This window comes from Apium graveolens, chromosome 9, assembly GCF_009905375.1.
Source record: "Apium graveolens cultivar Ventura chromosome 9, ASM990537v1, whole genome shotgun sequence".
In the NCBI taxonomy this organism is placed as follows: Eukaryota; Viridiplantae; Streptophyta; class Magnoliopsida; order Apiales; family Apiaceae; genus Apium; species Apium graveolens.
In genome coordinates this window covers 2036467-2063318 of record NC_133655.1, presented here as the reverse complement: position 1 = coordinate 2063318, position 26852 = coordinate 2036467, and the positions used below count along the sequence as shown (strand labels likewise).

The following is a 26852-nucleotide window of genomic DNA, read 5'->3' as shown; positions in this document are numbered from 1 at the left end:
TTTCCATCATCATTCCATTTCAATTATCTTTGATTTCAGATCATGCTCGAAATTAAATTAAATCTCCGAATAATTTAAATAAGAAACTTTTATTTAGATAATTATTTTTTTTAATACTCTTAATTAATATGTTGAAAAATGAGAATCTAACTAAATTTTAAAAGAGTCAAACCTTGAAAATATAAACTACAGAGTTAGGTTTGGAAAATTGTTTTAAAATTTACTTTGAAAGTAGAAGTGGACAAATGAATAAAAATTATTTCAGAAATGAATATTTAAAAGATATTTTTTAAATGATAGATATTAATTTGTTATTTAGGGGATTGACTTGTACCTGAGATTATAAGGTTTCCTCGTGATAATAGGGTTTTTTTTGTAAATACAGAGGAATTGACTTAAAATTACAAAACTATCCTTTTAAAATTTATTTGTGTAGCAGAAAAATAACACAATCAAAAAAATACAAATTTATTGCATTAATTTATTATATGAAATTGAACTTTTAATTGGACAAATAAATATGGAACTGTGGTAATGGAAGTTAAAGTTTGAGAAGGAGAGAGGATAGATCATAAAAAGCACCGAGCCGCCCCTAATTTCTGTAAGTTTACCGGTAAGATTAATCAAAATCCTTCAATATATATACTAGATCTTGCTCAACCCTTCTCTCGCTACTTGTTTTACAGGTGACCTTTCTTCGTCCCGAGGCGCAACATCTGAGTTCTCGCTGCTTGATTAATTTCAGGTATTATTTGTTTTTTTATGTTTATTCTATTAAATGAACTGTGTAATGTTTATTTAATTCATGACTTATGTGTTATGTGCGTGTGAATTGTGTTATGTGTACTGATACTGTGTAATAGTTTGTTACCTATTTCTGAGTTGTACCTTCCTTTTCGACCAACATCATAGATTTGAATTAAGCCATTGCTTTAACAGAGGTTTAGATTAAGAACTGAGGTTTAACAGAGGTTTAGATTTAGAGGCACTTATAAGTTTAAACCCACAGGTAGTGATAACCCTCATAATTACATATGTTTTGTTCCCTTCTTTTTTCTGGCACATTTGCAGTCTCCTGTTATATGATACATTCCGAGTATCCGCTTTTAATTTTTTTTATCTTTAAATCGATAGGCATTTGTTTGAAAATGTAAACTTATATCAAATCCATAACAAGCACAAATATATTAATTTATACTGGAAAATTCCTACTTTCTACATCATAAAAAAGGGTATTACCAGCTAAGAGAACTAATACTTTCAAAACTCATAATAGATTATGTGCTTTCAACTTAAAAATTCCCTACGAGAACTTTCCGGTGGCAATAGGAGAACTGTATGTGTGTAATTTCATTCGACTTGGTATTGTAGATTAGTTCGATTTTTATATCCATAACCTACTTGTCTAGATTGTTGTTGTTTTGTATATGTATAGGCTATAGCTTGCTTGTGTAGATTTGAGATGATATCTAATTCATACTCTCATTGATCTGTAATTTGAACTTCAGATTGTACGTACAACTATCTGTGTGTGTGTATTACTTTATTATTATTGAACTTATATATTATATTAGTTCGATCATGATCTCCATAACCTGCTTCTCTATATTATTGTTGTTTTTGTATGTGTATTAGCCTGTTTGTGTAGATTTTTCTGGTTGGTAAAACACTATGTCTATATTGTGATCATGAATTTTACTCAAGTTGAGGATGTGGATGCCCGCCCTACCAGTTCTCCTTTTTACCGCCTAATGCATTTTTATATTCATTTTCGATCCAGATTTTTGTTTGTAAAAAAATGGGGACCAAGGTGCTTAGCATAGCCGAACGAGGCAATCTTTATGAGGAAATGCGTGGAACGATTGTTGGTATCTATGGCAAGAATTATAAGGTCCTTGGCGGTGGAGCATTTGTAGTAGTTGGTTCAAGCCAATTGGTGTTGACTGCTGCCCACGTTGTAGACGAAGAGGACATAGAAGATTTGTATATTGTCACGTTTGAAAAAGAACTATTTCATGTTGAACAAGTGAAGTCTAACAAGAAAAGAGATATTGCATTGCTTGCTCTTAAGGACCAACATGATATGTCAGTAGATGATGGGTTTGAGTGTGCGGATCTGTGTGAAACAAATGAATTAACTGTAGGTTCAGAAGTTCATTTTATTGGTCATCCCGGGCAACAAACTTTCATATACAATGTTGGTAACATCTCGTGTGCAGAAAAAACCTATGATATCTTCTATGATCTTTCAGAAATAGATTATTATCCTGAGTTGAAGATGGAGGAGAGGGTAGATGACTTCAGAGGGCTTTCCGATTCACTGAAGTTAGTTCAAGTCAAGAATATGCATGGTGGTGGGAGGTATGGTGGCACTGGGGCACCAATTTTGGATTGTGATGGTAATATAGTGGGTTTGTATAGCTTCAGTTTCCAAGATGAAGATTATGCTATCCATGTTGCCGACATCAGAGCAACCATCGACAATTTAATAGTGAAGACTAAGGCAATGGCCAGCAAGAAAACTTGAAAAAGCTAGAAGAGCCATTAATTATTGACTGTTAGCAAAATTCAGATATATGACTAGTGCGGAATATATCTTACTCTTTAATCCTTATGGGGATCTATTCACTGACTAGAAAAATGACCTAGTTTCTCTCATCACTCTATCGATATGGATTCTTGTAATAAAAATGTTAGCTCTTAAATTATTGTATATTGCCTTGAATATACATTTTATAATAATTAGTTTATCCCAATTTGTGTAGACTGGGTAAATTGAGAAAGTAATTAGAAGTGCCTCTTTTTCCATCTATACTTTACTTTCTTGAATTCCTACACTTAACTCCTTTTTCAAGCTAGTTCTCTTCTAGAAACACGATTTAATCGACAGCTTAATCTTTTAAGAAAAAATATCAACACTTAGTGATTATCTTCAATTTAACTTGGTGTTTGATGTGTATAGGTGCTGCTTACTGCAATTGAAATGAAGGTTTTGCATATTTGGGTTTGAACGTTTTGTCTGAGTTATATCTTGTTGTAAATCAGAAAAACTGATAAGTTGATGTAGTTCTTCGGCTGGCTAGACTTTTGGTCATTTGGAGAACTAGCTTTATAGCTCGTATAATGCATAAACATATTTTAGATTGCGCGAATGGATGTTATTTTAGTTGGAGTTGTGGACAATATTTCATGTTTTGCCCCTTCTATGTATTTTTTTTAGCAAAAGAAATTTCATTAATGAGAAAGATGATCATTAAGTAAAATCTCCAACACACAATGCGGAGGAGATATAAAAACATTATAGCAACCTGTCAAACCGGGGATTCTAGCTAAACTATGAGCTACCCCATCTGCGTGCTTCTTAACATGACTAAACCCCAAATCACTGCGACTCTGCATAATTCTAAAGCAAGCTTCCAATATGTTCCCAACTTCCACAAAGTACTCAGAGTGTTGTTGAAGTGCATGAATTACCAGGCTAGAATTGCTTTCAATAAGCATCCATCTTATCCATTTTTGATCGAACCCCATTTCCTCCGTCCTATGCCTTAGATAAGCCCAACTCACTCGATCATAAGCCTTGCTTATGTCGAGTTTTAGTGCCACCTCCCCTTCTTGACCTTTATTCTTCCTTTTCGTATGATGGATAACCTCGAATGCTATTAATACATTATCTGTAATGCTTCGTCCAGGCACAAAAGCAGACTGGTTTTCCGAGATTGTGGCCGAGAGGATAGTTTTCAGTCTGTTCGCAAGAACCTTTGCCAAAATTTTATACAGAACGTTGCACAGTGCAATATGACGGACCTCAGACATTCTGTCCACATTGTCCTTCTTCGGTATGAGCACCAGTGTCGTGTTATTAAGCTCGGGTGGGAATGAAACATCACGAAGCCAACACTTGCAGCTCTCAAAAATCTCCTTTCCAATCAGCCCCCAAAATTGTTGAAAAAAAGCTGGACTAAACCCATCTGGCCCAGATGCTTTATCTGGGTGCATTTGTTTAATTGCCTTGGTAAACTCATCAAACTCCAGCTCCTTTGTAAGCATAATATTCTGCCTATCTGTTATCACCCTGTTCTCAGAATTTCTGTGTTGGAAATTATTCTCATTATCACCTGCAAAAACACTTGTAAAGTATTCGATAGCCATATTACACATCTCTTCATGGTTATCAATAATTTCATCTTGTTCATTTCTCAGAAACACAATACGGTTTGCCTTCTTTCTTATTGTAGCTTGTGCATGAAAGAATTTAGAATTAGTATCCCCCTCCGAGAGCCAAAAAGCTTTTGCTCTTTGTTTCCAATAGGTCTCCTCTTGCTTCAATAAATCATCAAGTCGATCCTTCTCGATGAAATAATTTCGAATTCCCTCTTCATCAACTCTGTTACTCAAGACATCCAGAACCTCTTTTTGCTTTTCAACCTTATCCCTGAACTTATGAAAAAAATTCCTTCCCATTTAGCCATAAGGGAGGAGACTGAGAGCAATTTTGGTAGCAGATATACAGTAGGTATACCACTCCAGAAATTCGAAACCACGTCATGAAAGGAAGGTTCTTTCAGCCACACATTCTCAAATCTAAATCTAAATTGCTTAATGGAACAAGAATTATTCAGTAAGTCCATGACTATAGGGTCATGATCAGAGTATATTTTATGCATAACAGTAAGCTTACATAAAGGAAATTTACGCCACCAGTCGCTTGAAGCAAAAGCTCTATCTAGTCTCTCTTGCACCCAATTATCAGTGCCTTTTCCTTTTTCCCAAGTATACATTCCTCCTGTGAGTTCCAGCTCTGTAAGGCTACATTCTTGCACAGCCATTCGAAAACCCTCGAGGAGTCCTTGTGGATGTGGATGATTTCCACTTTTATCCGAAGCATATAACAAGACGTTGAAATCGCCAAATATACACCACGCTAGAGAATTAATCTGAGCTAGCTGTCTTGACAAATTCCATGCTTCCTGATGACGAGCTTTTTCTGGAAACCCATAGTAACAGGTGAGTCTCCAAGAAGGGATATTTTTTTCTAGAATATGCATATCAATATAGTTACGGGATGAACCAATCACAGTACAGCTAATATTACTTCTCCATAACACTGCCAGACCGCCACTTCTGCCAACTGCATCCACCGCAAAAAAACCAGAGAAACCAAACCTCCTACTTATATTAGGTATAATATCACCTCTAACGAGCGTTTTAGACAGAAATAACAAAGTGGGATTATGAGACTTTATCAAGTCCCCAAGAGTACGAACTGATCGAGGGTTTCCCAGTCCCCGACAGTTCCAACCTATGTGTTTCATGATGAATGGCTAGCTTGCATCGCAAGCGTAGCCAAATCATTTTATGCGGTTGCAGTATAATCCAAAGAGTAATACTAGAGACCCAAAAAAAAGTTACAAAAAATTGTCACAAAATGACATGGCATGGGTGATGTGACACAATGAAAAAATTCAATTGGTCCTATTAATATAAATACAGGGGTCCATTTATATTTAGCCAACTAACAGGTGACATGTGAAATTTGTAACTATTTTAGTAACTCATTTTGTACCTCTAGCATTTTCCTAATCCAAATCAGAATGTATCTATTAATCCATTGTTCCTTCAGTTATAGGCCCACTTCTCCTTCTTTTTCTATCCTCAATATTAAGCCCAACATCCTCATCGCTTTCAGGCCATTTTTGTACTTCCAAACTTATGTTAGGCCCTTTACTCAGAATTTCCGCGTCATTTCCGTTATCCTTGTTATTTTTGAAAATTGAGATTATCTCGGTATCCCTGATACCCCGCCTTACAGCTATCTCATTTCCTTTGTTTCCTAAACTGTCTCCCGAAAATCTTGCCCCGTTATTTTCGCGCCCAATCCGTGCTTCCCACTCCGAATCGTTCTCCTCCCTCAACCACTTGCTTCTCTCCTGCACCGCCGTACGCCGTTATTTGTGTATATGAATAGATTTTTGGGTATAATTATATTTTTGCATATAGTATTTTTTGACATTTGACGTAGAGGTTTGGTATTCGTTATTTTTCACAATTGAAGACGATCCATATAAATTTTTATGATTGTTTGAGATACTACATGCATACTGCATTAATTTTTCACAATACAATTTTTTATAGTTGTTATTTGAATTTAAATATTCTTCAATTTTTATTCCTAATTTTGGTAACTCTTTCCCGTATCTCGTACAATACTAACAAATACACATTATTAAATATATTTGACGGCACCTGATTGTATTTGATACATAAATCTTACCAAAATTATGTGTTTTAGTAGATACCATTCTTTCATAGCAAAACACCGATATACACCACATGATTATATGTTTTATGAATTATAAAGACAATAAACTCAAACTTTTTATACACATACATAGATAGATACATATATAAATACATAAAGAGGGGAGGGTTCAAAAAGGATCTCTCCTTAGTGAATGAACTAGAGAACCAAGCTTACAATTCTTGATTTTATTCAAATTCGACGGTTAAATACAGGTGGTACACATTATTTTTGGTATAAGATCCTTATATTAATTAATTAAATAACTTGTATATTATATGTATTTGTACAATCTAGTTTCCATGTTTGCAAAGATCTGATTTGAAATTATACCACTAATTATACAGTTTCCTTTTTTTTCTGTTATCAATCAAGTTTATGCTGATATAGTACGTCTCTTATCAGTATATTAAATTAGAAAAATCTTACATCCGATTATCAATTTAACCCCATCATCTGTATTTGTTTTACTATTTTACTTTTAAAGCCCTCTTCAACTTGAGAAATATAGTTTTTACAAATAAACTACATCAATGGAAGCTCTAATTGGTAAAGAAATAAAATATTTTTTGAAACATTTCTTATTATATTTTAATACTACAATATAATATTGTTATCCTTCAGGATATTCATATTAATGTTCCTGCTACGTACGTGTAATGCGTCATTATAATTAGAATCTGCTTTTGCAAACACTTAAGCAAATAACAGGAGGTCGGTAGCTGTGAAAAGGGGGCCGAAAATGAGAAAGTAGTAACCAGTTTTGTAAAAATCGCAAATCGGACCCAAGCGGTGAGATCACCTTCTAGTGTGCTTAAGCGCTAAAGTGAACACTTAAGCAATTTTAAAAGCGGACGCTTAATCGGATTATAAATAAATATATATATATATATATTAAAAATAATGAATATTTTTTGAATAAAGTGATAACATTTACTTGTTATAATAAATTAATAAAATAATCATTCACAAAGTCATAATCAACTTAAAAAAATATAAGTAACATTTAAAAATATCAAATTATACCTTTTTTAAAAATAATATTTACTTTTTTAATTATTTTTAATCCCCTTTTAATTGATCAAAAATCGCTTAATCGGTCAAAATCCGCTTAATTCCGCCTAAAGCCGATTAAACCCGCTTAAACTTTCTTAAACGCTTAAATTAAAGCGGGCAATTTGGTACACGACACGAAAAATACGGATATGGGTTTTAATTTTTGGTACACGAAACACGAATGTACACGAACACGAAATTACACAATAGATTTAGTGTCGGATATGGGTTTCAATTTAGGTACACGAAAGTACACGAAATTACACGAGATAAATATATTTATAAATTAATATATATAACACATGCATATATTTATGTATATAATATAATTATAGAGTAAAGTTCTATGGAGTCCACCTTTAATTGGAGTCCTCGGAGTCCATATATGTTCTGCAAGTAAAATATAGCTTAAAATATTGCAAAACATATTATTTTTCGACAAACATCACTATTCTATCAAAAATCTTGTAGATTGCATACATTTTACAAGCAGAACATTGCAAAAATATATATTCTACAAAACATGTTTAGTTTGCAGAACATAAATGTTCATGTTGCAGAACATATTGCAGAACATACATATTGTACCGTAAATATATGAGATTTGCATGATTTTGTTGAAGTTATGCTATTTGTGTAACATGTTTTGCAAAATAACACGTTTTACAATATATTTTATTTGCAGAACGTAGATGGACTCCGAGGACTCCGATAAAAAGGCGGACTCCATAGAACTCAGCCCATATATATAATATAAATATTTACAAGTTTTTATAGAATACTATGTAAAAATATATATATTTATATATACACTCACCATATTTCATTAAATTATACATTAAAATAGATTTTTTTATATATTATATGTATATATATATTATATTAATTTTTTATTTAATATACACAAAAAGTACATGAAAAGTACACGACACGATTCGAATCGGATATGGGTTTCACATATGGGTACACGAAATCATTTCGGGTCGGATACGAGTTTCATGTTTACGTACACGAAACACGAAATTACACGATACGAAAGTACACGACACGACCCGATTGCCCGCTCTAGCTTAAATATGCGATTTTACACTAATTCAAGCAATTATATCTCCGCTTATAGCGTCCGCTTAATGCGCTTTTTACGACACACTCATAGTCACTACTTTGAACCAACTTTCTATGTTTCAAATTAAGTGTCACTTTTGCCAAACATTCCACTAGAACTACAAATGGGCTTTAAGCAAATATTCGTTGTTGTATTCGAGTTCCGCCAGAGCAATGGATGAAAACGGTCAAATCTGACCCGATTCAAAGTTAACTTAGACGGAGTGAATATTTTAAATTTTAAATTAATTAATGTGTCGATTGAGATCGAAATAGAAGAATAATTTGAGTGATACTTTTGAGTTTAATTGATAACCTAAATGATAATTAGCCCAATATTTTCATAATTATTCTATTATTTTTTATTAACATCTTAACAAATATAATTACTGATAATATAACATGTGACTAAATTATTAAATTTGTGATCAATATTTTAATAAATTATAAGTATACATTCTAAACTTTAAAATAAATTGACTTGAAAATCCAAAATAAAAATGAATTTAAATTTAAATTTTTTAATTAGAAAACCTTACTTGGACTAAAATTTGAACTATCTTGGCAAAAAAAATTATGAAATGGTCCTAAAAATAATATATAGGTTGTCATTAATATTATAATAATATATAGATTATTTTTGTTTTTCACAAGTTATCATAGTAGGTAGGTGTGGGTAAGTAAGTTCTTATGTTCCGAGGATATTTAGAGTTCCTAAATATTTCTCATTTTCATCTTTTATCCAATCAAACAATTTTGTTAGTTAACACTTCCAGGGTATTTCAAATATTCATCTAAATATTTGTCAACCAAACGACTTTTTAGATTGTAGTATATGTTATGGGCACATAGTATATATTTCTCTCAATTCTAAAAGTACATATAAAAAACAAGTGAATTGTTATAATACAGTGATTGCCATGCATGTGGTCAATGAATCAAATAGTAGGGCTATGATTTATAGGAGTAGAATTTGTGTATGCATTTAATGTTCTTGGCTTCTTGCAAATTTACATTGGCTATAAATAGCCACACTCGGTAATGAAGAAAGATGCACCCGAGCTTTCTTTCTATGCTCAGCTTCTTACCTCCTTCTGTTAAATTTAGTAGCTCTCCGGTTGTTCTTTTATAACTAGGATATTACAACACGTTATCAGCACGAAGCCCTGCCGGAACTGAGAAGAATGGATTCTGAAGATATATGCATTGCTGATTGTGGTACAACTCATACGATTCTACAAAATAAAAAATACTTTACCCATATAACCAAAACTGAAGCTCAAGTTGGAACGATTTCTGGCGTATCTAATATAATCGAAGGTTTTGGAAAAGCTAGTTTCGTCTTACCTAATGGTACACACATACATATTCCAAATGCATTATTTTCTAGTAAGTCCACTAGAAATCTTCTTAGTTTTAAGGATATCAGATTTAACAATTTTCACATCGAAACCACTTCTGAGGCTGGTAAAGAATATCTCCTTATTACTTCTGCTAATTCTAGCAACAAGAAAATCTTAGAAAAGTTTCAGTCACTTTCCTCAGGATTATATATGATGAAAATCAGAACCATTGAGTCACACAATGTCATTGCTTCCAAACTCATAGATCCAAAATCATTTACCCTTTGGCATGAAAGATTAGGTCATCCTGGAGTCTCTATGATGCGTCGTATTATAGAGAATTCTACCGGACATCCTCTTAGAGATCTTAAAGTTCTTTCTAAAAATGACCTTCCATGTTCGGCATGTTCTTTAGGAAAATTGATTACTCGGCCATCTCCTACTAAAGTTAAGCTTGAAAGTCCAAGTTTTCTAGAAAGGATACAGGGCGACATATGTGGACCGATCCACCCATCATCTGGTCCATTTAGGTACTTCATGGTACTAATAGATGCCTCAACTAGATGGTCTCATGTTTGTCTTCTCTCAACTCGTAATGATGCTTTTGCAAAATTACTTGCCCAGATAATCAAGTTGCGAGCTCAATTCTCAGACCATTGTATTAAGTCAATTCGTTTAGATAATGCCGGTGAGTTCACATCTGCAACCTTTGTTGACTATTGCATGTCTGTAGGAATTTCAGTTGAGCACCCAGTTCCTCATGTACATACACAAAATGGGTTAGCCGAGTCCTTTATCAAAAGACTTCAACTTATTGCAAGACCGTTGTTATTGAAAGCCAAATTACCTACATCTATTTGGGGTCATGCAATACTTCATGCTGCTAATCTTATAAGGATTAGACCAACTGCCTATAATCAACATTCTCCACTACAGATGGTACTTGGTCAAATCCCTAATATTTCTCATTTCAAAATCTTCGGAAGTGCTGTATATGTACCGATTGCTCCACCACAGAGATCGAAGATGGGAGCTCAAAGAAGAATAGGTATCTATGTTGGTTTTGATTCAACATCTATAATTAGATATCTTGAACCACTAACTGGAGACTTATTTACTGCACGATACGCAGATTGTCATTTTGACGAATCTTTGTTTCCTCCCTTAGGGGGAGATAAACATGTGAATAAGGTTAATCCTGACATAACATGGAATGCATCGGGGTTACATTTTCTAGATCCACGTACCGGTAAATGCGAACTTGAAGTTAAAAGAATCATACATATGCAAAATATCGCAAACCAAATGCCTGACGCATTTAACGATTCTAGAAATGTAATTAAATCTCATATACCTGCAGTAAATACTCCAGCTAGAGTAGATATACCAATTCAAAAATCAAGTACAAATGAATTGGTTACAGATTCAAAGCCACGCGTGAAGCGTGGTAGACCGGTCGGTGCGAAAGATGTTGCACCAAGAAAAAGAAAGACAAAGAAAATTGCCCCTGAAGTGGCACATGCTCCAGAAGAAGCAAATACCCCCGAAGTGGTATTATCTCCTGAAGAGATTCCCGTCCCTGAAGATTCGGGATTAAACAATCATGAAATTTCAATAAATTATGTGCATGATATGAAATTATGGGATCGAAGTAAAGCCATAATCGATGATGTATTTGTGTATTCAGCGGCATTGGATGTCGACATAAATTCTGATCCTGAACCACAAAGTGTGGATGAATGCCGTCAAAGAAAAGACTGGCTAAAATGGAAAGACGCAATTCAAACAGAATTAAATTCATTGCGCAAAAGAGAAGTATTTGGACCTGTTGTCCAAACACCAATCGGTGTGAACCCTGTTGGGAATAAATGGGTATTCATAAGAAAAAGAAATGAAAAGAATGAAATTGTGAGATATAAAGCCCGACTTGTAGCACAAGGGTTTTCTCAAAGGCCTGGCATTGATTATCATGAGACATACTCGCCAGTAATGGATGGAATTACTTTTCGTTTTATATTAGGTATGGCATCTAAAGAAAAATTAGAAACACGTCTTATGGACGTTGTTACTGCATACCTATATGGATCACTTGATAGTGATATTTTTATGAAAATCCCAGAAGGATTAAAAATGGATGAGTTCAAGAAACCTCGTCATATATACTCCATTAAACTTCAACGATCATTGTATGGATTGAAACAATCTGGTCGTATGTGGTATAACAGACTTAGTCGTTATTTACAAAAGAATGGGTATATTAGTAATCAAATTTGTCCATGTGTTTTTATCAAAAAATCACAATTTGGTTTTGTGATTATTGCTGTATATGTGGATGATTTAAACCTTGTAGGAACAGCTACAGAGGTTGATGAAGCTGTCATATATCTAAAGACAGAGTTTGAAATGAAAGATCTTGGGAAGACAAAATATTGTCTTGGTATACAAGTCGAGCACTTGTCATCAGGAATTTTCCTCCACCAATCTACATATACAGAAAAGGTTTTGAGCAGATTTTACATGGATAAATCTCATCCGTTGACTACTCCAATGGTGGTTAGATCTTTAGAACCAGATAAAGATCCATTTCGACCACGAGAAGATGATGAAAAAGTTCTTGGTCCTGAAATCCCATATCTTGGAGCAATTGGTGCACTTATGTATCTTGCGAATAATACAAGGCCAGATATTGCCTTTGCTGTCAATTTATTGGCTAGATTTAGCTCTGCTCCGATGGCCAGACATTGGAATGGGATCAAGCATATATTTCGTTATCTTCGTGGAACCGTTGATTTTGGGTTATTCTTTCCAGAGAACTCGACATCTCAGTTGATTGGATATGCAGACGCTGGATATCTGTCAGATCCTCATTTTGGAAAATCACAAACTGGATATGTATTCACATATTGCGGTACAGCCATTTCATGGAAATCCACGAAGCAAACTACAGTGGCAACCTCAACAAATCACTCAGAGCTAATTGCAATTCACGAAGCCAGTAGAGAATGTGTTTGGTTGCGATCTATTATCAAGAACATTCAAGAATCATGTGGATTGCCGGACATCACGAGAAGTCCTACTGTTATGTTTGAGGATAACACTGCATGCATTGATCAACTCAAAGAGGGATACATCAAAGGAGACAGGACGAAGCACATTTCACCAAAATTCTTCTATACTCATGAGCTTCAAAAGAATGGAGAAATTGATGTACAACAAATTCAATCATGTGACAACCTTGCAGATTTATTCACAAAATCATTACCAAATTCAACCTTTGCAAAGCTGCGACATAACATTGGAATGCGTCGACTCAAGAATATGCTGCAACAAAACTCCAGTGATTGATGTTTTCTTCCAAGGGGAGATTGTACTCTTTTTCCTTCGTTAAAGTTTTTATCCCACTGGGTTTTTCTTTGACAAGGTTTTAACGAGGCAATTGATGATCCACACTATCATGACAATCAAAGGGGAGTGTTATAATATAGTGATTGCCATGCATGTGGTCAATGAATCAAATAGTAGGGTTATGATTTATAGGAGTAGAATTTGTGTATGCATTTAATGTTCTTGGCTTCTTGCAAATTTACATTGGCTATAAATAGCCACACTCGGTAATGAAGAAAGATGCACCCGAGCTTTCTTTCTATGCTCAGCTTCTTACCTCCTTCTGTTAAATTTAGTAGCTCTCCGGTTGTTCTTTTATAACTAGGATATTACAACATGAATCAAATATTTTCACACAAATATATATTAACTTTCAAATGACCCTTGATAACCCAAAATACAGCAGGTAACAAATTCGATATAGAAATGGTCACCCTATTAAATATCACTTCGATCTACTGATTACAAATTTGCGTCATTTTCTCTTGCTAGATAAATTTGTGACATTTGAAACACCTGGTCTAATTTAACAAGGCCTAAATTTACAATAGTTCTATAAATATATTAAAGTTTCCAAATCTGGACAAAGGTATGGACAGTTAAATTGTATTCACAACAAAAATCCGTGAAAAAAAACAAATAATTTGCTATTTTACATATCTTTTAAATTAGATAAAACCATAAAATAAAAATAATTAGTTTCTTCATTTTTTTCTACATCTAAATAATATTATCTAAAATACTTTCACAAATTTTCATTTAGCTGTGATAGCATTCAAAAAAAATGTTATATTAAATACAATAAAAGATTATTTTACTTATTAAGCATATTTATGCTGTCATGTTAAATATTTATTTCGACTTTGGTGATTCAAATTTATATCCTGATGAAAAATGTGATATATGATATAACTACTTCACTCATCAATTTGATATTTAATCCATAAAAAAAATCAAAACTTTGGATTTTAAAAGTATAACAAACAAAGTTCATGTCACCAAGAGCAACAAGAGCAACATGAATTTCACTAATAAATCAACTCAGCTCGAGATGGCATCCACAAAATTAAAGATTTATTCTGGTGAAAAGGAAAATAATGAGACCGTTTCTCAACAGAGACAAATTGGGATGCAACAGCTAAGATTCGGACTTAACATAGATAATATGTTACTCTAAGTTAAATATATAGCTCGACATAAACAGTAACCATTTTAAATTATAAAATCAATGAGGGATAAATTTTAGGATGTGAGGAGCCAACACATCCCAAAACATCTCATGTATTAGCAAGGCAGGCCGGTTGTGCGTTCAGCTGGTAAAGGCCATCTAGACAGAAAAAACAAAGATACATATGTCAGTAGTTGGTTCACAGCTATTTAATAGTAGGATATAATAGTGTGCCTGCAGGACGGCTTAGTTTCATACTAAATTTTGGCCCCCACCCAACACATTTGCACGACAGGCACACACATGCACAATAACAGTTAAAGCTACACCATTGAAATTGCGAAAAAGTGTAACCTTTATGAAGATAAAATCATTAGGAATTATAAAGCTCTCCCCGAGTTATATTATATAATCCTACGAGCAGGGACGGAGCCAGAAACCAGAGTTTGGGGTGGCCAAATTTTATTTGGGAGTAACTGATATTTTTTTTTTAATTTCTTATATATTAAATTAATTTATAATAATATTTTTAACAATTTCAATATATAAATATACTTGAATTCGTGTATCTAAATCCATAATTATTGTAAATATCATTAATATTAGTACCTCATATATTTTTGAGGGGCCGAAAAATTAAAATAAGAAAATTTTTATACTAAATATATGAGTTTAATACTAATTTCATGACTATAGTTGAGTTTGGGGTGGCGGGACGGCGTCCCTGCCTACGAGAGAATATACTTTGAATACTTCTCTCAAGTAGGAGTGTTACATGCAAGGACAGCAGTGCTAGCATCATATCCCTTTGAATCATATATTATGCAAACCACATATACTGCACAAATCAAATCTAAATATAATTACTGGTTTAATTTTCCGGCAGTCTGAGGAAGAATAGTGAGCGTCAAAGGTGCAACGCTGCCAGCTCTCTTAACAATCACTTCCATGCGCTCCTTGGCCTTCTCCAATAGTATACTAGTAAACTGCACCACAACCGAAATGAAAGGTAATAATCAAATAAGCAATGTCACTACAATGGTGTAGATAAATTACGACATTATGGAAGCCAAAGCTTGCCATTAAAGCTTTTGGTTATAACTATCATCATCAATCATGCAAGAACAATTTAATAGAAGACGAAGAGTAATAATTCCATTATATTGAATAAAATGATGGAAGGAAAAGTAGGGGAAAAGGAGGATGGAAAAGCAAGCTTTCATTTCCTCCCAACTATCTTCCCTTTCATTTCCCTTCATATCCAAATAAGGGAAAAACAAATACGGATACCTCTCTTTCCCTCCTAATTTTGCTTTACATATATTTGTTCGAGGTACAGTTCAAAATATTTTATTATAGTAGTGAAACGTGAAGAACAACACCTCCAAGTAACTTCCTACATGCTTTCCATCAATCTGAATTATAATATCATAGGTGCATATTCCAGCATCAGAAGCAGGAGATCTCAATTCCACCTGATACAAACAACACTGATATGTTCAAGAAGAGTATAAAGTAGAAAGCTATAGTCAATAATGAAACTTGAGCACACTTTCAATCAGTGATATTTATAATTTGAAGCAACGGATGAATATGAACCAAAGAAAATCACATATTAGATACAAGAGAAACACTTCATCCCAAAATAAGTTTCTTAAAGGACACTTATTTCGGAATGGAGGAACTAGGGAGTAATGACTAGGCGATAACATGCTTACCTTTCTTGTAGGCTACACAAATTAAGCACAATATTTTTGTCTAGGATCAGCTTGAAAAACGTGTGCATAAGCTCCTTTATTTAAAATTCACAACTGTGAAATTCACAACTGTGCCAGTGGGACTCTTAACTTCAAGTACTTATGTCGGATTTTCAACACTACAAGAGAATGGACACTCTACCACTCCATTCAAGGCCAGAATCATGAAAATTTCATAAAACAGCAGAGTCAAGCACTTGTTCCCACGTGCAACTTGCACAAGTACCGGTGTTCGAGTTACAAAATTTCTGCATAAATCAATTTTTGACTCTTAAAATGTTGGAATTTCATTATAACTTTTGTTACATTCATTGTAATTTGTACTGTAGACACATACAGTTATCCCTTCTCATGACCCTTTGAGTGGTATTGCCTTATAATTGGTTTGGATCAAAGGACAAAAAAAATTCTTTTTTAAAACCCAGGTATATCTACAGCCAAATATATTAAACATGTCAATTCTATAAGTTTAATAGCCCTAATATATTTGTACATAAAATGCCTAAAAATCAGCTTCTACGATAGAATTTGCAGCATAAATGACAAATCATCTTGTATTGCAGCCACCGTCCAACACCTACGCAACAGACATGCACATAGCAAGAACCATGTGCAAGCTCTCCTTGTGTGTTGTGTAAGCTTGTGCAGCAGCTGTGAAAGCTCTTTTGTCCCAAGTTTCCCATTTTGCCTAAATACATGAGCATTTTCCATGATTTAAAGAAGGGTAATAATTTCATGCTTTAAAACCCTAACTTTTATATTTCTACTTTCCTCCAAATTACTCTCTATGATAATAACTATTTTCCAATACGAGTTCTTAATCATTCTAAGATTAAAGGCTCTACCTAAGACATCTTCTAAGGGCCAAATTCTCCTTCCATGTCATAAACAAAGCATATGTGTCTCTAATTAATTGTTAATTACTGTTGCTAATTGTTTTTGGCAATATGTAGATCTCTAATTAATTAGTGCTTTTTTTTGTTAATGGTTGTATGATTTAAATTGTGACCATGTTCGTTCCTATTCTCGTGACTTAACCATGTTAGATGATGTTTTAAAGCAAGTCAGCACCATTACGTAGACCTTATATGCTGATAAAGAGAATACTGATTTATGTTGTTAAGACAAATCTGGTTCTTGGTCCAAGTACCATGGTTATTGTGGCGCTAATTCGAGCCTCGACGCTCGAGTACCTTCGAGAAGACTAGTTGACAAGTTGCCTGATTAATCGTAAAAAGTCGACAGAGTGTGTTCATTATCTACGTACTTACTAGATTCAATATATGATATAACTAAACACATCAGTTCTATAATTTAAATAAAAAGTACCAAAATAAGAAGTTCAAAATAAGAATAGTTACTGCATAATAACCTTTAAACTATCATGCAAAGTATCCATCTTAATATTATTTTAATCTCCATCTCTTTCTTTTGTACTATCATTTGCTTGGATCGGGTCATTGGTTTGATCAGGGTCATTGTATACCACGCAAAGGTGATCACAGGCCCAAGTCGGGCTTCGAGACTCTCGGGCGAACCTTTGCGTCGACTAGTCGGCAACAAGTCGGCTTTGAGACTCGGAGCCCGAGTACCTTCGATCCGACTAGTGTTCATTATCCATATACTTACTAGATTTAATGTATAATATAGCTAAACACAGCAGTTCTATAATTTAATTAAGAAGTACTAAAATAATAAGTTCAAAATAAGACCAGTTACTGCTTAATAACCTTTTAATTCCAAATATCATACATATCCAAGCAAATAAAAACATTAGTATGATGAATATCATGCAAAATATCCATCTCAATATCATTTTAGATACCCGTCTCTTTCTTTTGTACTATAATTTGCTTGGATCGAGTCACTTGTCTGATGAGGGTCATGGTATACCGCAAATATGGTGATCAAGGCCCCAAGTCGGGTTTGGAGACTCTCGGGCGAAGCTTTGCGTCGACTAGTCGACAACAAGTCGATTTCGAGAGTCGGCACCCGAGTGCTTTTGAGCCGATTAGTCGTTGACAAGTCGTATTAGTGATAATAATGCTAGGTACCATTACCTCCTAACCTCAACATAAGGGGAACTATAAATGGAGTTACTTTCATCATGGGAACTATAAGGGGAGGCCTTCACTAGACTTGTTAGTAACACACTAGAGCGTAAGAAAGCACGCTCAACTTGTGCATGCAGAATTTCGATATATCTACATGATGCAGGACATGTATTAAAAACACCAAAAAAGATAGAAAAATGTGGTTCAGCCACAAAAAACCCACGTCTAAGGTGATCCAAACGAAAAAGAATCACTACCCACTGCAGAAGATTCTGCATTTTGTTAGGATCGCAACTCATAACAAAAGAGAAACAATTCTCAATTTCAATAATAATCAACTCTATTCCATAATGAAAAATTACATGAGATTATATAGATCATCATTACTTCGAAGCCAGGTAACTTCCTGAAAACTAATTACTTATATATATAATCTATAAACTACCAAACTAATTAAATGAAACAGATCCTTTATTCTATTCTACTACTATAATCTACAATTATCCTAATAGATTAAATAGTTATTAATAACAAAACACACTTACATCTTAATACTAATATAAAATAAATAAAAGAGAAAACTGGGCCATGAGGGTGTCCTCAGGCAACTAACTTACCTGAGGTTAAGACATTTTACCATATAAAATTTTAATCGAAAATCGGTAAATATAAACAAGACCCCAATACTTTGACAAAAAACCCTATGCTACACTTAGATAATTATACTCTTTTAACCTCAGGCAAATCCTAGGTAATCCTCAGGCACAACAATCCCTAAATAAAAACTAATACTCTAATTCTTCGTTTGGCATCACTACAGTTATCAGAATAGTACTATTAATAACAATACTCTAAGGTGTTATTTAGATTTATTTTCACTCAAGTAGATGCCCACTTAAAGGTCTTTTCCACCAAATTTTCCATAATAGAATCCATAATTAAAAGTTGGATCTCACAAAAGGTGTCAACGGATGTCAATGTGTCATCCATATTTAAAAATTCTCCTCCTTAAGCACCTTCTCTCTTCAAGACAGCAAACGCATCATGGTTATCCCTAAGCTTGAGAATCCATAATATTTTAGTTTCATATATAAGCAAAGGACGATTCAATTTCAAAACTACATTGTTCCAGTGAAAATCGTGCACCTACTAAAAGATACCATAGAAGTCGCTCCATGTTTTTGGTTCCTAATCAAAAAAACAAAACAGTTTCCACTGTTCCCACTTGTTCTCTGGGTATATCTTTTCACTGAAATTGACTTAATTGAAGTTACTTTTAACTTACTAAATCTTACTAACTTATTGTAGATGTGTGTTGAACATATGTAGCACTTAAACTTAATGAAACATCAAACATCTATTATCAAGAGTAAATTTCTTTCCAATAAAATAAACGGTTTTCTTAGCTTTAACATACTAGAATACTTTCTAGGTTCACCAAAACCATTGTGATTGTGAGCTGAATTTCCCTATTCTGCACTTGTTGGAAATTTTAAGCCCTTTTCTGAATTTAAACTTTACTTATCTACCTTAATTTGACTTGGTTTTGCTACAAGCTTGACAAGTGAAAACAATAATGCTTAATTCTACAACTTCTATCTATTTTGTAAAATATATTATATATATAAAAACACAGTCAGAGAAATTGGACAGAAGAAAACTGAAGTACAAATTAAAATGCAAAGACTACTGTAGCTTATCCCTTAATATAGAACCATGGTGTATCTGATACTATCAAGAATATAGAATTTTAGTAGCTCGGAAATTTTAGGACTTAAAGCAAGAAAGCAAACACTAAATGAGTAAAGATCCTTGCAATTTTAAAGGTGAACAATTGCATGTTCAAGGTGCATTTATTTAAGCAATTTACCACTACTTTGGTGAACTAGTTTTGAAATTATAATTAGAGATGAAGGAACACTAACCTTTCTAACTAAAACACCACTTAAGGTATCAGGAGAGCTATGTATTAACTTTTCCAACTCGCCAATCTCAATTGTGTCCAAGTCAGATAGCTCAAGTCCAAGCCATGGTCGAGGGACTTCCCTGCTCAACCCCAAAAAAAAAAATCCAGTCGATAATCACTAGGAAAACGCATTATTCAAGTACGGAAAAAATTTAAAGACTAAAAAAACAAAAGCAGATATGTTACTGCCACAACCTGCATGAAAAAAGAGCAATTAAGTTCAACCAATAACCTCAACATCCAGTCCACAAGCAATAATACAAGCCTAGTCCAAGAAATTTAAAATACAAAATTCATAACTCGATGGATCACAAGGGCTCATTGCTTCCTTTTCAGGCAAGGACAACTACAGGAGGATCCGATACATCAATATCGAGAGTAAGAAGAACTTTTACTAACCTCTAAAAATAAATGTCTGGATATTAGGCTCATGCATTGAGATGTCAGATTATATTTCACTTGCTTGAATATTAAACAAATTAACACAGGCGAAACATCTCGACAAAGGTAGCGCTTTCAATGAAGAAAAATAAAAATAAACATAAACATACATACATACATACATACATACATACATACATAAATATTCATACGTACACACATAAATATACATAAATATATATATATATATTAAAGGTTTTCGCATCACAGATGACATTTTTATCACACTTCATAAAATATCAGATAGTGGGAGAACCAATTGAATCATGTTTTCCTGTTTATCTAGCATAGATCGACACAATCTTCGACTATTAAAAGTGTTAAAAAGCATTTCAATTTTTATTAATATATATTTTTTTAATTACTGAATATAGCCAGTCATATAAACTAAAATTTCATCACCATGAACAATTTTTTGTCTAAAATTTGCAACAATGTCATTGGTTTACAAGAGATGTCATCAGATGCCGTACAAGGAATAATACCAATATAATATGGTGAAAGGAGAAAACATCTTCATACTAATTCAAATGTACTTTCAGAATGTTAGATTCCATGATCTAGAATATAGTAGCAGAAGTGTGAAAAAGCTCTACTAGGCTAAAGAAATATACTTTAAAAAAATAAGACAGAGCATACCCTGAAAAACAAAAGTCAAACATGACAAGTTTGCACCAAAATTTACCTATATTTCAGCAAGTGATCCAAGCATATTAAGGCAATATTGATGGGTAAAAAAGGAGTACGAGCCACGCTGTAAAAGTTCAGTCCAATGACGCATCCGCTGTCATTAATAAGTGGTCCTCCAATACCATTCTGGGAAAATAAATAGTTATTTAGACTTTAATGCCCCACTTCGTAATATAACAAATGAACTTGTACTACTGATACAGGCAACCCATTCCATTGAGCTTATGAAGTTGCAACTACCGAGTGCTTCGTGGAAGCTTCAGGTATGTTGCTCAGACACATGCATTTTGGAGCTAAACTTGAACGAATAAGGTATGTACATGTTAATGTTCAAGCTCATGTACAAAACAAGCTTTAAAATTTGTTTGAAATCGACGCATTTATTTTAACGAATAATTACGAGCATTAGCCGAGGGTCAAAAAATATTTGTGTCCCTTGTTTTACCACAATGCTTGACGGTGATAGAAAATTTCAATATTTAGTTTTGTCATATAGGCCTCTACATGAATGCACGATGGACTAGGATTGTTACCCCAATAATATGACTTAACAAAACCCGTTCAAGGTTCAAATGTTTAGTAATTTGTCTTAATAAAAACTTTTTTAGATAATATTATTTCAATAATAACAATTAAAATAAATCATGAAAATCCAAAGACAGATTAATTTTTTCAAAAAAAACAATTGTTAGAAATTAGAAAAACAATCACAGGTAGGTCAAAATGAAAAGTTTCCCTTAGATGATGGGCCAATTGTAATGTGAATTTGAGCATCACACCAGCTTGTGGTTAGCTACATTTTTGTCATGCAAATATCTGTAAGTAGCACGAGTGTTACCTGTTGCCTGTATCAGAAATTTTACGAATATTTTGTACACCTTTTACCTATAAATAGGACCTTTTACCTCACTTTGGGATTCTACGCCTTTCCCCATAAATAGGACCTTTTACCTCACTTTTCCAGTGCCAAATATTTTCTCTCTCGAATTCAATACCCCAAATATTCTCTCAGATCAAGTAAAAACACCAGTGAAATTTTTAGTACTTAAAATTTTCTTATTCTCCTACTCTCATATGCTGTATGTTGCGGCAAGCTAGCTATTTCTTAATTACAAGCCCAATGGTGCCAAAAAACTAAAATCCTTTCTTCTCTTCTACTCACCATAAAAACAGCCCCCCCCCCTTCCCCCCTATCAAAAGGATATAAAAAAAATCTTAGCAGCACAGCACCAACTATCGCAGTAGTCCAGACAACCATGTAACATTAAACTACCCAAAGAGAAGTTTCCTTTTCACCACATACAACATGTCCTTTCTCAATAGAACTACCCCATAGTTCATGCAAAATAATTGTTTAAAGACATTAACAAGTAGAAAACACAGAAAATGCAACATCAACTCTAGCAACATTATAAAATTTAATTGAAGCATGGAAATATAATTGAAAAATCGTACACTGAAACATCCATTTTATTATGTTACTAATGTATGCATACCTACTCGAACAACACAACAGAGAAGGGAAAGAATTGTTGGTACCTTTGTGATTTCACTACATGCCATAACAAGCTCTCCACAATCTAACTTAGAGTGCTGCGTACTATACAAAGGAGGAAAGCCAAATTAATAAAACGGTTGCAGTATTAAGAAATGTGAAGATTACAAGTGCACACAACCAACAGACCTCGTGTTACAAAAGATCGCAATCATAGTGAAAATTGTATATTTAGTTGAACAAAGAAACAAGTATACTCATTGCTAAATAAAGACCTGATGCATTCTTTCTTCATTTTCCGAGTAATAATTTTATGAACCCGACAAGAAGAAACAAAGTACTACGGCATAGCCTAAGACATGATAAAGAGCATTAAGTTGAAACACAGAAAAGACTAACTTACATAAGCTTTCCGGGCGCTGCCATAATGTGGTAGGGGTCATCATAATATCGACCCAATGCAATAACAGCCATTCCCGGACAAAGCTTAATCAAGCGCCGGCCTGTCGGTGTCTCACGGTGACGGCCAAGATGAAATGAAATGTCACCAAAGCGGGAATGGTACTGCATACTATTATCGAGATTTCCGATAATAGCAGTTTGCAATTGAACAGTAGATCTGATACGAATGGCAGCAACATTGAAATGGAAGTCGTAGCCCAATATCTCACCTTCACACATACTCTGATCAAACAAATAGACATTCACCTGAAATAGTGGACCATTATTTCAGTACAAAAGCATAATTCAAATATAACACATAAATTCTTTCTCCATTAGCTACACATAAGTATACAAGAAGAACAGTTTATAAACAATAGTAGCTATTATACTAAATTGGGAGCAACTGGTTAACTATGTGGATTAGAAAAGGAATATAATGAAGGGGATGAATTAAATCGGTGACCATTACTTAAAGTTTTCTTTGGTTTAAGTAATGTATGTAATTACTTTTATCATCATTCATTTATTGTTCAAATCACTCAATAACCTAATCATGTTACTTATAGAATAAGAAAATGTAAAATGTCTAGACTTAGTTCACCTCAAGCTAATTATGTTTTGGTAAAAATAACATGCGCGAAACTTCCGGTTTGGGGAAAAATATTCAAATTATTTTTCTAGGTTACAAAACAAATTTTAGAAATATAGAATTCTCACATTAACATGATATTTTGTCATGAAAATCAATTTTTATTGGGTAAATGAAAAAATTAAATTAAAAGGAAAAACAAGAAAAATAACATACAACATCAGAATTTGCATACTCGTTTGACCACAATGAACAATTAAACAAGCATAAACTCAATAGTACTTTCCAACTTAATGTATTAATTAGGGAAAGGGAACGCAGCAAATTTGTCCCTTAACTTCGCTTGATATCAAATAGCCCCGCTAATTTCATCAACTCTGTAAATCAGCTTAATTTCGGTAAATTCTTACCTGGAAAACTATGACATGGAGACTTTCAGATTAGAAAACATTTTTGGAAAACTAGAAAAAAAAACTTTTGACTATGTCCTTGTATTACAATGAATACATTTTCAAATTGTCAGCCCGTGAATTTCACATGATACTGAAATTGTGACTGAATTTTACAGTTTGTGAAAGCATTGAGAAGTAATTGTTACATTATAAGGGTTTGGGGCTTAATTACAAACAATCCAAGAATGCACTATTTACCATTCCTTATTAAAAAATAAGGACATTAACGCATAGGCAGAAATTTGTACTTTTCTTTATAATAGAGAGGATCAGACGATTGAACTTGATAAGGATATTCAAGGCAAAAATAAATTAGAAGGATAGATCTCTAAACATGAAAATTAGACGATTCCAAATCCACAAATTCTGAAAGCCACACTTAGGAGCCCCATGCTTGTATGTATACCTATAGTTTTTCTGCTTCCTTCAACCGAAAACGAAACAAAATTAACCCATCAATATGAAAGGCCGATAAACATACATAAAGAATTAATTTAAAGTACTATAGTATCCCAATAATAAACCATCAAAACTTGTAGCCTAGATAAGCGAACAGTACACCTAGTCAAGACCAATAAAGGAAAGGATAAAAAAAGTAATAGATCTTACTTGTAGAAACCTTTTTAAAAGTAAAAACGAGAGGGTCCTAGATAAAGAAAACACAAGTAAAAGCCCATACTATCAGATTCTAGTGCTATCCCGTATCGGAACCAAGCACTATCCACTTATCACCCTGTTGTAGGATTTGGTGCCCAAGCATGTTCCGTCACTAAGACGACTTCTAATTATGGATGACAGCTAGGACCGTATCCAGATCCAGGATCCAAAGCTATTACATGGGATTTTGATGTTCACAATTTTGGTACATACAAATCCGAGTCGATGGATCTATGCATTAGTGTTACTTGCAAGATACACAAAAATTAGTGACTTATTATTTGCATGCTTAAAATATGTATAATTTGTGTTCTTGGGTTGGAAAAGCAAAATTTAACTAAGACATGACAACTAACAGCTACATTATTGACTAAAATATATTTGTTAGGTGTTGTTTCTTTATTTCCTTTTCTTTTAAGTGAAATTATTTTATACATGGATCCCCTAATCATTACCTGTTGACTCGACAGATACAGAACAGACAGATTTTCTGGAATGCCATCCAACCCCACTCTGTTACCTTCTCCACTTAATTATCAAAGGGGGGAATGATCTTAAAAGGGATTGTGTTTCTGAATAGTGCAAGTGATTGAGAATACCTTTAAATCATCGGCCAGATCATCTTCTGCTTTCGGACATCTAAGAAGAGTGGCAGAAGTCAAAATAGTAGCAGAAAAACCAGCATCAGCAGCATATGAGTCAACAATGGTCCCTGAACATATAAATAGCCTCTGGGGACCTAAAGGCAACAAGAGTCAGTAGATTACTAGCAATATCAATAAAATAAAAACAATCTCAGACAATAAATAAATCAGTGAAAACAGTACTCGGAGTCAAACAAATTAATTATTTCGTTTTTAAAATATAATGCTAATGAATCGATACCAGAGTATGAAATAAGAGCAACGACGAAAGGTGAAGCATCGAGGGCAGCGCGTTTAGTGTTCCAATCCAAGTTGAAGTTGGCATCAAGATAATCATCGAATTTCCCAAAGTGATTCACTTTTTGAAACCGAATCCCTAAAAAAAATAATTTCAAGTTTTAGGGCTTGTAACAAGAACTCATGACATGTTATAAATCAGAAGAGGCGAATACAGTTAGGAGAGTGAAACCTGATCGAATGCGGTTGATTTTCCGTCTCCATGGATGGAACAAAGACTTTGGTTTGGACCAGAACCTTCTGTTCAACTCGTCGTCACCTCCCATCCCCCCACAATCCTCCTCAGACATAGATAATTAAATTATGATTTTATCAGTAGCTTTCGAGCGGATATGCTTGCTCACAATAGTGAAGAATGATTACAAGGTTTAGAGGATGTTCAAGTTGAACCCGTTACTGACAAATTTGGGGGAGAAGAATGTATAAAATGATTAGATATGTTGATGGCTGGAGAGAGATTGAGTTGGGCTTAATCGACAAAAGCCCATCCACTTACTAGACAGTCCGAATCTTTCTACCGGCTCCTAAATAGTACAATACTACTCTCTCTATTTTTACTAGTTTACGGCTATGCACGGGGATCTCAAAAATTATTTAATAAAATAAATAAATAAATTTATATTTCAAATTGAATAATATGATTATAAAAGATTAAATTATCTATATAATAAGTGTATTGTATCTACATATTATGATAAATTTATTTAAGAACTGCTTTCATTACATATGTTATTTTTATGTTATATATTTTATGAGATTATTTCTATAAATAGATCTATTAAAATTTAAACATTACTTCAAATTTGTATTAAAAACTTAGCATAAGTAACACAATTCATATTTAAAATTGTATTGCAAAGTTTCTATAATTAAAATGGATCATAATAAGTACATGGATCATGGATCTTTTATAAACTTAATATGGATATCAAACCTAAAAATGGATAGTCCACTGGGTCAAATTAAAATTAAAAATTATATCTGAACCAAAATATGGATACCAAAACTTA

General features: G+C 33.6%; 3 protein-coding genes and 1 long non-coding RNA gene across 4 annotated transcripts; 1 reads left to right on the top strand and 3 right to left on the bottom strand.

Moving 5' to 3' along the window:
* Positions 1–501: 501 nt before the first annotated feature.
* Positions 502–2814, top strand: LOC141684557 (uncharacterized). Its single transcript, XM_074489591.1, has 3 exons — positions 502–601; positions 687–745; positions 1781–2814. The coding sequence occupies exon 3, from the start codon at positions 1799–1801 to the stop codon at positions 2525–2527; it is 729 nt and encodes a 242-aa protein (XP_074345692.1). The 5' UTR covers positions 502–601; positions 687–745; positions 1781–1798; the 3' UTR covers positions 2528–2814.
* Positions 2815–4564: 1750 nt separating this feature from the next.
* Positions 4565–5315, bottom strand: LOC141683664 (uncharacterized). The gene is made up of 2 exons (XM_074488413.1): positions 4682–5315; positions 4565–4590 (listed from the first exon to the last, which is right to left on the bottom strand). Exons 1-2 carry the CDS (start codon positions 5313–5315, stop codon positions 4565–4567), a joined length of 660 nt encoding a protein of 219 aa, XP_074344514.1.
* Positions 5316–14163: 8848 nt separating this feature from the next.
* On the bottom strand, positions 14164–26269 carry LOC141683743 (putative protease Do-like 14). Its single transcript, XM_074488493.1, has 10 exons — positions 26015–26269; positions 25787–25921; positions 25501–25640; positions 23163–23467; positions 22804–22864; positions 21260–21390; positions 20093–20213; positions 15739–15831; positions 15224–15342; positions 14164–14515 (listed from the first exon to the last, which is right to left on the bottom strand). The coding sequence occupies exons 1-10, from the start codon at positions 26130–26132 to the stop codon at positions 14473–14475; spliced, it is 1266 nt and encodes a 421-aa protein (XP_074344594.1). The 5' UTR covers positions 26133–26269; the 3' UTR covers positions 14164–14472.
* LOC141683744 (uncharacterized) lies at positions 24514–25490 on the bottom strand. The gene is made up of 2 exons (XR_012560425.1): positions 25357–25490; positions 24514–24668 (listed from the first exon to the last, which is right to left on the bottom strand). It is a non-coding gene; the product is annotated as an uncharacterized LOC141683744 (long non-coding RNA).
* Positions 26270–26852: the final 583 nt, after the last annotated feature.